Below are 14660 nucleotides of genomic sequence, written 5' to 3'. Positions count from 1 at the left end.
TTGTGATGACTGTATCCTGACCTGAGCATTTCTCCTGATCTCTAACACAGTTGCAGGACCTCGTCGACGTCCCGAGCCCAACTGCTGGTTCAGAGATGGAATTTGAGTCTTGAGCGGCACAGCAAGCTGAGTGAGACTTGATTGCCTGCGGGGGACTTGAGGAATGGGCAACGCGCTGTGTACCGGTTTGGGGAGTCCTGACTTCATGCTTGAGGCCACAAGAATGGTTGGCATTTTATCCCTGGCTCCACTGGTGATATTGACTCCACACTCCCCTACTTGTTGGCAGGAATGGCACCCCACCACAAGATGGGAAAAGTAGCATCTACAATTTAGATTAGATTGAGCAACTTCTGTTAGTTCACCTTAATGATGAAGCGTGCACCCAGATGGTGGCTCCTTCTGTCTGATCTCAGTAGGGGAGTATGATAACCTCCCCAAAAACAGTAACCTGCTTAAAACGTCCACCTGTTGCCTGAAACCAAGTAGATTGCTTCAGTCATAAAAATACAAAACTCGCAGTTTGGACGCAGACGAGTATGTCCATCTAAAACTGAAAAATGTAGAGTCCACGAAGTAAAATAAAAAGAATCCAACTTTAAGCTCAGAAGAATCCAACGTCGACAACTAAATACAGTGCGCATTCCCCTCCAGTAATAAGCATCATCAATAGAGCTGGAGATCCGCCAAGAGGCAGAGCAGTCAGTGCGTGTGTTTAATGACGGCAGAAAAGAGCTGACAGGCTGTCCGCCGCAGAGACGAGTCAACGGAGCAGAGGCAGTGTACGCTCACTTGAGCGACTCCTAAGCCTATGACAACGCAGGCTACAGATGACTGCCTTTCTCTCTTCCTACCAGCCTGGCCCCTTTCAGAGCAGGTGTGGCTTACATGTACAAGGACTGGGATACTATGTGAGGAAAGCACATGCACAAAATTACGATATATAAATTACAGGCCTTACAGTTCTGGGTTGAGGGTTGGGTCCCAGGTCGGTCCTCAATGTGTGGAGTTTGCATGTTCTCTTCGGGCTTGTGTGCATTTTCTCCATGTACTCTGATTTCCTCCCACATCCCCAAAAATGCAGAGTAGGCTGGTTGAACACTGTATGTATGCTTGTCTGTCTCCGTGTGGCCTGCGATTGGCTGGCCACCGATTCAGGGCATCCCCTGCCTGGTGCCCGTAGTCGGCTGGGATAGGCTCCAAGACCACCCTCCTTTACGTGTGAGGATATGCAGTATGGAAAATTAATGAATAAATAGCTGGGGAGCCTTGCAATTAATTGCATAGTTACTGTAGAAAGAATTCATTTTTAAATTGCAAACAAGTATATGGAACACTTATTTTAAATGTACTGATATTTGTTTGAAAGAAATGGCTGCTTTAAAAACTACTACAAAAACTGAGACGTGTAGAAAGAAACAAAAACAATGGTTTTATGTACACCCATAAACATTTTAAACGGAACCTGCAGTTGCCAAAAGAGGCCCAATCACACAATTAAAAGTATTTCAATGATATTAGAACACAAAGATCCTTTTGAGTTTAGTAAAAATAAGTGTTTGCAGTTTTCAGTCAAATTGAACGAGGCACACATTCACACACACAGACACGCATACAGGCACATTAAACGTTAGCATTTACATAATTACAGATTTGTGTTTAACTGGATTAGGATTAACATACTAAACGTATCATCTCAAAGATTATATATTTTAAAATAAGAGATGGTGTGCATTCACATTTTGTAAATCTAATTTACTGATGATTTTTTTAAATTGCTGATTGGGCATAACAATCATCATGCCGGCGAGGCCATCTTCTCACTCCCCGAAAAAGGCTAACTTACATATGTTGAACACCACAATGCCCGTCATAATCAGAACAGTTTAGAGACATAAATGTAAAAAGTTTGAGCCTGGACATTGTGTCAATGCTAGACATTGCACGCCAGAGGAAAAATGTTAACAACTGAGTTATAACTGATATTTATCAACAATAACATGACCCCATTATAAACTGATGCCTGTTTCATGGAGATAGAAAGACACACCCATATCCTGTGATCAAAACAAAGGGTCTGGCATAATTGCAAAGGAACGCAAGTTAGCCTACCACCAGCCTCCCATGTCATTTGCAAAATGGAAAATGGCAGAACATGCACAACCCATGACAGAAGTGGAAACTTCCATTGTTTTCCCATGATCCACAGTAATGGTAAACAGCCATGTTTGAATTGCAATGCAGTACTCCATGAGCAGGAGAACAAAATAAGAAAATTTAATTATTTAAAGGTATCACATGCCGGTTCAGTAAAGACTATTAATATAGACAGTTAAATGCACGTGGCTCCTGAGAGTAGGAACTAGGACACCTGGTGATGACTGCCCTGCTTCAAGTCTATTCTTTATTCCGAGTTAGAATAATAAGAGGGGTTGATATATGCCTGTGGTACAGTATTGTAACTATTGAGATATAGTTAACAAAGATTATACTGAGAATCAAATAATATTTAAGAATAAAAGGAAAAGATTAAATGATCCTTATTATGAGTCATTGTACGCCTCGTTCCTGTTTTAGCATATAATACTTTAGTGCTTTTTCTTTGGAAGGGACAATATAAAGGTTGCCTGTTATGACTTAATTAAAAAGGAACAGTTTATGAATGTAATATGAGGTAAATAAGACTGCACTTAAAATAATTACATTGAAGAACCTGTGGAAAAATTGTACTCCAGCTTCAAAAATAATGTAATTATAGTATTCTTCTTTTAGACTACAATATCCTCCTGTTATCTATCTAACCAAACTCAAATGCTGTAGTGACAAATGTTAAACTTTATTAATACAGTACATATCTGACTAAGGGTTAATGAAATTAACCCCAAAACTCACTCGCATACACACAACCAGAGCTCTATTTATGCTTTTTCATTATGAGATGAGAGTGAGAGCAACAACCTGATATTTCCGCAATGACAGAAAAGCATCTCCAACTTGACCTACACATGCACCAATGATTATTCACAGTAATATGAAATGGCAATTTTACAAGGCTGAACCACGAATCTAGGAAGCCCAGTAAAGCTTGCACATGGCTTTGGTGCAAGTGAGGTCAGTTCAAATAACCTTTTCAAAGCATCTCATGGTTCACCCAATCACATTGCCAACGTGACCCAAGAGAGTGGCATCTCTTCACTTTAGAAACATCAAACAATAACAAAATAGCAAGAGAAGATAAAATAAAAACTGTGACCTGGCAAAAGCTAATGAAGAAAGAAGTGAGTGTTGACCGGTGAGCGCGTTCCCACTAATAATTCTACACACTGCTTCACTTCTGAAATGTTTTCTATGATTTTTGAAAAAAAATACATAAAGTTAACTATTATTAAAAAGTTTTCCTAAATAAATGTGAGATCTACAAACCAAATACAAATAAACACATTACTTATCTCTTGATTATTTATTTGTCTGTCTGTTGCTATTTATGCAGTGAAAGCTTTAAATGTCATTATACTTGTATAATGACAATAAAAGCATTCAATTGAGTTCAATTCAAATATTATTGCTGTTGTTTTAAAATTATTAGCTTGATCTCATATTATATACACCACAAAAGCTTGCAGTTTAACAAGGATGTGTAGAATTTTCTCACTGATGTTGAACTTGAAGAAGATGGGTTGAAAAGAACCCCCATCATCTAAACTAGCAAAAGTGTGTTGTCACATTAAATAAACCTTTTCTAATGTGCATTAAGCACTTTCTGGAAAGTTTTGCTTCAGGTCAACATTCGCAAAGGAAACAGCAGCACTCCGGTTTCCCTCCCACATCCATAAAACATGCAATGTCCTGAGGTTAAAGTGTGAGTCCAAATGGCCGTGTTCATTTGTGACCTGCATTGGTTGGCAACCAATTTGGCTGGGATAAGCTCCAACACCCCTGTGCCCCTTGTGAGGATAAGTGGAATGGAAAAGAATGAATAATTACAGTCTCATTAAAATCACAAAGATTATATTAAATTCTATACTATCCATCTCATCTTTTAGTAAATTTAATGACACTTGTTAAGAGTTAGATGAGACACCATGGGATGTTTAAGTTTATATAAACCTCACTAAAAGTTCAAAAGATCAACAGGAATTTTGGACAGAGGCAAGTTTTTACCTCAAAGTCACTGAGGGAGTTACTGGTCAGGTTTATAGCCTGTTCATGCCTGCAAGGCACCAGAGCGGAAATGTGCTGCCAAGTACTGCCCACCGAGATTAGCCCCACTTACTCACAATTTCCATTCAATAAATGATTCTTCCTTCCACAATAACGTAAAACAAATTAAAATCATTTGAGTAGGGAAAATCCAAATAAATGTGATGTTGTCCTACAGGAGGCCACTTGATGAGAAGTCAGCTCTCGGGGTCCATTACCTCCACAATCGAACTTTATTTGATATTATAAAAGAAATCTAAGCTCTGAAGAAATAACAAAATCAGGCAACCAACTACAATATGTAATGGAAAGGAAATTAAAGCCTCTAATTTGGAAGATAATGTGAGGATGTCTCTAATTGAGGAGTAGCGTAACAGCGGTCCCCAACCTTTTTCTCACCGCGGATCGGTAAAGCTCTTTCTATTTTCTAAAATTGCGTGGGCGTGGGCTCGGTGCACGAACGACGTCTGCGATGCCAAAAAAAACAAGTCCCAAGCATAATAGCAATTCTCATCTCATTTTCTGAACTGCTTTATCCTTACTAGGGTTGTGTGGGGTGCTGGAGCCTATCCCAGCTGACTTCCGGCCAAAGGCGGGGGCATAATAGCAATTATTTATTGTTATTATAACATTTTTTCATTTCAAGTAGGAGAACGACATTTAAAATGTTAATAATTATTACTCTGACAGACCTGATTGGGTGAGAATGTGATACAAGCAAACTTCAGACAAAAGAAACAAATATAGAAGAGAAGAGGGTATCCACAACATTAACTTGGATTATAGAATAAAAGTAGATTTCTATTTGCTTGTTGTAAATTTGAGTATGTACATAAATGATAGGGCACAACTCAATTATTGCAGTAACGAATGCCGAGCAAATCTGCAAAGCCTGAATCAAGGAAGCATGTTAACTATCAACTAAACAGCTTCCAATGTGTTTTTGTGCTTTCTATGTTGTGATTTGAGTCAATCTATGAGCTGTAAAGGAAAAGGCATAAACCAAACACATTTCCAAAGGTAGAGTACAGCAAATTGTTAATTATTAACTCTGTCTAAAGAGATTATATGCCACATGAGCGAATCGGTGACCCTGGAATTCTTTAACTAATTTAAAAAAACATTTTTTAAAACAGCATTCCCATTTTGCATATTTAAAAGATTGAATTTGTTTAAATATCTTACATAAATCTAATTAAAAAATCAAAGACGATTATAAAAATGAAATCATTTGCATAACTCGATTGTATATAATTCTTGCTCATATTTTAATGGCATTGTTTCTGGAAACACCGCTCTCCAAAGGCAAAGACAATTTATCCTTGCTGCCGAGGGAGCCGGCCAGGTGTGATTTTGGTGCAGCAGATGCACCTTTAAATGTAAATCTACAGTTTCTGACAGCTGCGATCTGGTGATCAGATTAGAATGTGTGCTCTTTATTACACTAAGCAATCCTTTAAAGAGCTTAGTGAGTAGTTCCAGTCTGCCCCTGAGGCAGCATGCTGGGTAAGGAAAGTACCCGTTCTTTTTTTTACCCAGTCTCGTCAACACACTAAACACGCTTTCATGCTAATACAGCAGAAAGCAGGTCTTTTCTAAAAACATGGGCCAATGAGAGTGAAAAGAAGCCACTAAAAGAAGGAAGGTCTATGTGTGTGACAAAATAAAGCAAAGAATAGAGCTAAAGAGTTGTTCAAGGTTACAAATTCGTTTTGTTTCTAAGGACAAATTGTATTACTTTACAAGGTCTTTGTATATATCTAATAGCTTTACCAACCTCTCACATGGATTATGATGTTATATCTTAAAGCCGTCGTAAATATAAACATCCAAGAATTCAGGGCTCTTTTTCCACAATAAAATCGCTTTCACAAAAGGGCGGTAATGCAGCATCCTACAATATTCGCCGCATGAAATGTTTTGCCTACTAACCTTGCATTTAATACACGTATCAAACAAACAGGGATGCACGGTGAATGAGTACGCAGCTCATCTGACTCACAGTTCTCCGAAACATGGTTCTTTCAGTGTGGAGACTGCATGTTCTCCCACTGCCTGCATGGGTTTTCTCTGGGTACTCCGGTTTCCCACCACATCCAAAAAAACTTGCATGGTAGACTAGTTGAACAATTTAAATTGTGCCTAGGTGTGATTGTAAGCGTGAATGCTTGTTCCACTTCTTGTGACTTGCGATTGGCTGGCAACCACTTCAGGGTCCCCCTTGCCTACTGCCCATAGTTGGCAGGGATAGGTTTCAGCACCCCCACAACCCTTGTGCAGATAAGCAGAACGGAAAATGAATGGGTGACTGAATCAAACAAACAGGTCCAAACTGCACGTTCTCATCAGCAGACGAATGTGGCTCGACCTAACAGTGCAGGGTGATCGTCACCCATTGTGATTTCCTCCCACAGGATCTTGCGGGTTGTTCTACATGTGTGTTCTAACCACAAGAGCAATCCCTGGAATAGTTCACTTTTAGTGAAAAATAATCTCTTCAAAATAGAGAGGAACTAGACTCAAGATTGGACAGAATGACTTGAGGATGTAACATTTTGTTAATGTAAAGAGAAAGCACAACTAAATAATCAAGGTGCTTGCTCCATATCTTTTGCTGCCTTCAGAGCGGTCATCCATTTATTATGACAGCTTGAAAGCTTGCACTGTATTTGAAAAATTAGACCATAACATCCAATTACATGGACTTTGTAGTAAACATTCACACCAGTTTAGAGCTAAAAAGGTTATAAGGGAGGAAAAGTCACACCCACACACAGAAGGTTAACCCAAGACAGACAATTAATTGTCTCATAAATTCTCTTCTTTGGACACAGTGCAAACATTGTTACAGTATTTCAGAATAGCTATTCGGACTAGCTGGATTTTATTTGAGTTTTATTTTTTTTATCAAGGAGTTTAGTTTCCATATGTTGAGTACAGTAACTGTGCTTCAGCTCTTTACCATGTCGAAATAGGATTTTACTTTTGTCAAAAGCATTGGATTATGATGCATTAATTGGGCACGGTAGATTCAACTGTAGCTGGGATATTGAGAAAAACAGGGACAGAGCAGAGATAATTAATGAAGATGGCAACTATTTTTCAAAAGTGCTCTATTCCTCATCCATGGCCTGATTTAAGCGAATTGTTTGATGTGAGCTGCAAGAATAATTCATTGTATTTTTTTGTGTCATACTAAAACCCTCAAGCTTCTGCCATAAAAAAAAAGTTAACACCACTAAAACTATTTTATATTTTTGTTAGTTTATGTCATTAACCAATGTATAATATTTGTTAACCAGCTGTAGTTGAAAATGTAGTTAAAGTCAAAGGAAAGTATATTCTTTTGCTACAATAAAAAAATGATTCAACACTAGTTAGGACTTGCATAACATGAGTATTTTGTATAACATACTGTAAAAATCATTTTATGCTGATACTCATGATGGGTTACATCAGTATTTTTGCAACACAACTGTATGTGGAACGATAGATTATGTAAACAAACACTAAGCAGCAACATACTTGAATTGACATAAGCTCAAACAGGGAGAGAAAAGAATAACTAACCGAGGAGGGGCTGAATCGAGCTGGTTACAGCTGGGAGCCACTGAGCCATCCTTTTACAAGCCTCAACCATGTCAAATCACATCAGCATCCCTGCCAGCTTCACCACACACTCGCATGCAGCCAACACGCATTGTGAAACATCCGCATCCAAGGCCATGCACGAAATATGAAAACCTTGAAATGGGCCAACATTTCTTATCACACAGCCCCTGTGGTCCAATTTGTAAGCAGCCACTTACAAAAGCTGAACACATACACTCACACGCAAGCACCCCCCATTCTTGTGTTAACATCGACACTGTGCAGGTAAGCACGTTCGATGGCTGTTGCGTAAATGACAGGCGGCCCAAGGGGTTTGCCACTGCCTCTGCATTGCTTTTGAGACCCCCCCTCTTCTTTCTTCAAACCTGATGACCCAGTTTGACTCCTCCTCTTATCTTACTGATATCGTGATGGCTAAACTTTCCTGCACACCAAGAAACCCTTTCGAGAGTAAAATTGGCTTGGTGGTGGGTACATTTGTCATGACTTGGCACAGAACAACAAGCTCAATTAGAAGTGTCTGTTTTTAATGCTCTCAATTTAAGCGCTTTGGACATTTTCTTACATTTTAAGATAATTATGACTTTAGTTCTGGGCTAGCAAAAGCGCGAAAAGGTTAAGCCTGTGCTTTAAAAAAAAGTGTTTTCTTCTCCATTTTTGTGATTGTGAGTGTGAAAAAATGTTTGTCCATATATAGTATGTCTCGCAGTTACCTGGGTGTCAATAGTTAGCAGGGATAAGGTCCAATGGAAAATGAATGAATGAATAATTGAATATTATGTAAAACACTGTGAAAAACGTTTACAAAGCCAAAGGTGTCGTGTAACTGCATTAAGCTGCATCGTAATGAGTGGTGTTCCCTCTCTCTGGTTATAAACAAAGTGAATTGACTAAATGAATGAACTCTGATGAGTTGCAGTAATGATAGGGTGAATGAGCTGCTGTGTGAGAACAAGTTTCAGGCAACTATTTTCACCATGAAGAGCCTCTTCTGAAATTATCCAGCTGCTCCTTCGAGGCAGTAACACCAGGGAGGCGTGCAGTGATTTTAAATGAAGACTTAGAAGAGCCAATCTAAACCTATGTGGCCTGAATAAATGTATTTAGACAATAACATTCCTCTATCTCAACATTGGGCCAAGGTTTGAATAGACTGGTTCATTTAGAGGGAAAACTGTGGACACAATATCCTTTTCCTCCTCTCCTCATTAAACAAATCTGTTTGACATTGTTGGATTCTTTGAAAATGGGAAAGTATTGATATGTATTTGAGGTGAGAGAATAGATCCTGACTAATACTTCACTGTTCGGTACATGTCAAGGTATGGAAAATCAACATGTACTGAAATTAAAACGAAAGTGAAGTTTATTATTCAGATTGAATAATACATAACACAGAAAAGATAACCTCTCTATTTTGCCTAACTATATAGCTTCTTCAATGCATGCTACGACACAGGTCTATAGCCGATTGGGATTACGGCTGGTCGGAAAAATAAAGAATAAGTGTCAGCTTCAATGTGGTTGACTTCTCCTTTAATTGGCTGCTTTACTGAGCCGGCTCAGCTGAGCCACTGCTCATTGGGTCACAAAATTGTGTTATTATTGACACAGACGATGGGGGGCAGCAGGGACACAACCTCATGCAATAGTGTGAATAATGTCATCTCTGTTTACCTTCGTCTCTACAGTCCAACCATTATTTGATCATGAGGCTATTCAACAAAAGCTCCATAGCGAATGACCCAATGTCAACCCAAACCTATATGGGGCTTTGCTGTTTGTCTTGAAAACTGCCATCTTTGCTTCAGCAATCACTTTATTATTATTGCCATGACCCAACTGCTGTTGGGCTAAATTTCCCTAGAGGCGTCATTCTCCAAGTATAGAATCCTAGACCAAATACTGGAAGCTTTGTATACTCTAAAACATGGGTGTCCACACCTCAAGGGCCACAGTGGCTTTTTCATTCCAACCAATGAAAAGAAAACATTTTCACCAATCTGGTGTCTTAAGTGTATTCAATTGATAGCAGTCAGGTGCTGCTTGCGGCAAAAGAAACCTCATGTGTTAAACTGTCCTTTTGCCCTTTGTGGAATAGTTTATAAACTTCTGCTTTAAAAATACGCAATAGTTCATATTTATAATAATATTTACAAAAAAAAAATGCATTTTAGTTTTTATATTAGTTACTCCAAACGGGTCCATGCAGCTGACAAATTCTTGACATTTCTGAATAGATAACAAATTAGTTTAAAATTCTAGTAAATACTATATTCAAGAACAGTGTTCCATGTTTTTATGTGTGTGCGTGTGTGTGTGTGTGTGTGTGTGTGTGTGTGTGTGTGTGTGTGTGTGTGTGTGTATAGACATACATATATACACATATAATCCTTTTATTTTCATTTGTTTAAAGACGTATTACTACAGATTTTCTCTATAATTAAAGTAGCTCATACTGTAAGAACACATGCTGAATGCCTTGGGCATTGTCAGATAATTCCCGCAGTATTTGATTTCATACTGTGCATTCAAGCTGATAAGTGAATATCATTTGTAATGTGTTTGTCCCAGAATGTGCTCATGGACTTCCTATAAGCATGGCTTCAAAAACTAATCGAATGACATGATATTCAATTTCACTGTCATTTCTGATTTATACATATGATAAAATAAAATTAAGCTGACATTTTTAGTTAACCGATAGAGATGTCAACAATTTTTCATGCTCAGGATCACAGGTACATAACACGGTAGCAACTGAGGCGTGACTCAAATTTAATCAGCGTGGTTCTGTCACTCCAGATATCTCAGAAAATAGCCAAGTAATTATCATATGCGGGGTGAAATCGTGGAACAGCTTGTGTCTATGAATCTCAAATAAGGGTTGAGTAAAAAGACAAATGTTTTTGAAAATAAAATAGATATACTGTACATTGAACAACATAGTCAGTACATTCATTCCACCTTTTGCTTTTTCCTTTCACCTATTTTTTCTTTCACCATTGTCTGATGATGCTATTTGCCACAGTGCTGATAGGTGTGGGTGATTGAGGTATAGTGCCTCCGGCTGAATGAACTTTCCCCCAGAGAAGCTCTGTGAAATTGGTGCAAGGGCACCATTCAGTGAGCCCATTTTCTCTGACACTACCAACACAATACAGACAATCTTGTTGAGGTCAAAAGATGGAAATGTCAATTCACAGAAGGATTCAACTGTTTCTATGCGATGGAGGGAAAAAAGATATCTGCAAAGGTCACCTAGCAACAAAGATCTCAACTATTGAAGCCAGAGTGAAGATTTGCTGGCAGGTGAGCTCATCAATGAAAATTCAAGGCCAGTGAACATAATTTCTTTCAGTAAAGAGAGGTTTTCAATTGTATTATATGAAATCTACAAATGCTCAAGTAATTTTGACTATCAAACTGTCAGCTTGCAATTAAATTTCATTTAAGAAATGCAATAAATTGCAAGTGCCTGTTGTACAAACTCTGGAATCCCAATGTAAACCCGTATACACCCTCTTTCTGCTGTTTCCATGACAACGTGCTGGTATAGTAAGAAAGAAGAAATACAAGAAAAATAGGTGTTTCCACTCATATGCTCACTGTTTTTAACAAATCAGGGTAAAATCAGACTCAACAAACAGTGTTCCTTGAATCATCAGGAAATCTAGGAATTTCAAGTGGGTCTGTACATGGACACACACGCAAAAAGATAACACAAATTTGCCCCTCTTAAACCACATATTTGCCCGATAATGCTTTTTGCATATTATTATGTTTTATCATGTTTTATGGCTTTAAAAAGTCCTCCTTTTGTCAAAAACACCTAAGATTTAAGTTAAATAGATTGAATATAATGTGTGGTCCTTAAAACAATTCTTTACTAAGTTATAGCTCAATAGTACACGAGAATAAACTTTAATTGTGTGGGGTGTGGAATGAAAAAAAGGGAATGAACTTATTGTGGGGGAAATTTCTTTTCTATAAAACATTTTATTTCTTTATGACTTTTTGTAGGATTGTCATCATGAGAAAACCTCAAAAGCTTAACCGACCTGCAGTAAACACACCAAATAAGGTAGATTTATGCTTATTCTTCCATTAAATGCTAAACATCTTTGTACTTTACAGTCTGATAATGTTCACTAAAGCCCAAACTAAACAAATACTTAAATACTGACTGAACTGGATTCTATTTTTTCCTCAAAGAGCAGAAACTCTACGTTGTATATAGCTGAAAACACATGGCAGTCAGGTTTTATTTCAACTTATGTGACGCACATGCGAGTCATGTTGTGGCTGAAAATGTTTCACCACCCGCTTGTTTGGATACCACCAAGAGATTCATACAAAATGTGAACTGAAGAGTGTGTCTCCAGGTAAATTGTTCACATGTGGGCATGTCAGTGTGATAGCTGTTTCACCAGTATACATGCAGCACCAACAGGGATAAGCAGAATTGTAGAAAATTGATAGAATAATAATTGATTCAATTTTTTTATATTGATAATTTTATGGATTTTTCAATTGTACATTTGATATCTATCTTAAAAAGCCACTCAATTGAAACTTCGCACACATCTCAGTGTATAAGGCCTATTCACATGATGCATGACACATGCCTGGTAGAATAAATCTGGTGCATAAAAACTGCAAAGTGTTGAGTTAACCTTTCAGTCTTGGAGGAATAAGGTCAAACAAATGTCATCAAATTGTGACTAGTGGAAGGTGGGTACAAGTTGTTCCTTCTCAGTGAGTTTTATTCACAGCAGTTACATGAACATAAACTTTTGATTTAATTTGAAAGCTGATGGCCTATACATCAATATTTATGCTTCATCATTCATGCACCAGTGTGCTGCCTCAATATATAATAACAAAATAATAGACCAGGAGTTCAGAGAACAGGAACATCCACTGTTTAGTCCATGATGTAAAATGGAGTTTACATTAAATGTTCTTGAATAATCAACTGGAATCCAGTGAGGTATGAGAAAGAAAAGCCACATGAAGGGAAACAACCAACGTCAGAACTGCCGTTCTATTCAAGGCATTACGACAGTACTTTCCATCAGAACGACGTAGCTAAACATCTGGCAATTTACACTCTCCACCTCCGCTACTAATTAGCCAGTTCCCTTCCAACATTATTTAAAAAAAGCTCATCTTACAGTGCAGTCTGAACTTGTCGCTGTTTACACTGCTCTTTATTTCATAAATGAGCTCCTTCAAACAGTGGGGGTGAGAGTTAGGGGTTAGGTAACCCTTATATTCCTGAAAATCTAATTTCACCAATATACACCACTGTTTGTGTCACAGTAGTTTAGTGCAACGTTGCTATGACGACTAGCCACAGCAGGGGAGTACTAAAACTGTAGTGGAAAACAGCGTCTCTGACACAGTAAGAGAGCAGAGCTGAGACTAAAACGAACCTGTGCAGCGTAATGGAAAAAGAGCAATAAAAAGGTGCTTGGCAGAGCTTCAAAGAAATCACTTACACTTACTTGTAGTACTTAATTCAGGCCTCATTTGATGAGTCCACCTCCTATCAAGTGTATTCCTAATACATAATTCCAATACATGACGGGGCTGAACATTCAGGAATTCACCATCGCACAAGACACCTTTACTTTTAAACCTCCAGTATCTGGCACAGGTGGAATAAGGGTGAACATTATCCCAATCCCCCAATTTACTTATAGCAATATAAAACGTTTTCTTTATGCTATGCTATCATTTGTTATAATGTTACGGTGTATGTATGGCTGCCCATTTCCTCGCTTTTCCTGCTTCACTGGATCACACTTTTGTTACGTTGCAAGACTTAAGTCATCAAAAATAAAATTATTTTTATACTTGTAACCCTTACGAGGAATTGTGGTATGGAAGATGAATGAAAAAATTAATGAATTATTTAGCCTTAACAATTTAATGTTCCCGTAGTTACTTGGAATTTTGAGGATAAGTGGCACGGAAAATGAATGAATGAATAAAAAATCTACAAATGTGGTATAACTAGTTGTAGGCAGCTCAGCCTTAAGGTACGCAAAATAACCACTGCCCACTTTGATTGGATTTAAGTTTTAATGACAGAATATTTGTATTCAATTTTTAAAAACACTTGCTTTTAAACATTCTCTGTATACCACCATTGAGTGCAGTTTTTTTAGATCCTTTATTTAATAATGATGTGTGATTCCGACATATTACGATCTCAATCCAATCGTATCGAGGCCAGTATTGCCGAGAACGATTAATTATTTCAATTAATGTTTCTGCATGTTCTCCATGGTAAAAATGCTGACATTTGTTTTCGCTTCTTCAAGGTTATCATTAGCTTAGTATTTAGGTAATCCTGCTTACAATGTAACAGACAATTCATGAAAACATTGTGATTAAAAGCGTGGAAATACAAAATAACACCTTTGGTTTTGTTCAACCACAAATATACACCATGAGCTTCTAAAGCATGTGACACATTGTTGCATATTTTTCTGATTAAATTAACTGTTAGCTCAGCAAATTTGCAATAATTTAATCAGTTTTATTTCCTCCCAGGAAATGCCCCGAAATCCCCCACATGTTTGTATTCCATGAATAACAACCTCTGCTATTTGCATAAATCTCCAGTTAATTAAGACATTAAACAGGATTTTCTACGGACACACTTGCATGAGCATACAGACACTGCACACATATTCATGTGCCCCCTTAAGCGTGTGCTTCTGTAACATGATTAAGGGCTGCCGGAAGACATCCTACCATGGTGGCATTTCACAGTCATTGTTCTCAATGACAAAACTAATTTATTGCTGCTGGACTGCATTGTTTTAATTCCTCAG

The 14660-nt window shown here is 37.9% G+C and overlaps 1 protein-coding gene across 8 annotated transcripts in view; it reads right to left on the bottom strand.

The window, feature by feature from the left end:
- nav2a (neuron navigator 2a) overlaps window positions 1-14660 on the bottom strand; it is a 124117-nt gene that overhangs the window by 74352 nt on the left and 35105 nt on the right. For 4 of the 8 annotated variants that reach the window (XM_077620328.1, XM_077620336.1, XM_077620354.1 and 1 more), the window contains exon 1: window positions 22-796. The exons of the other annotated variants lie outside the window; for them this stretch is intronic. In XM_077620328.1, the coding sequence (XP_077476454.1) occupies window positions 22-234 (213 nt within the window). In that variant the 5' untranslated portion in view covers window positions 235-796. Of the gene's footprint in view, window positions 1-21; window positions 797-14660 lie in introns of those variants that run through there. 8 annotated transcript variants of the gene reach the window in all.

The sequence above is a fragment of the Stigmatopora argus genome, chromosome 2, assembly GCF_051989625.1.
Source record: "Stigmatopora argus isolate UIUO_Sarg chromosome 2, RoL_Sarg_1.0, whole genome shotgun sequence".
In the NCBI taxonomy this organism is placed as follows: Eukaryota; Metazoa; Chordata; class Actinopteri; order Syngnathiformes; family Syngnathidae; genus Stigmatopora; species Stigmatopora argus.
Note: the sequence above shows the minus strand (reverse complement) of the source record. Positions and strands in the feature narration are given on the sequence as shown.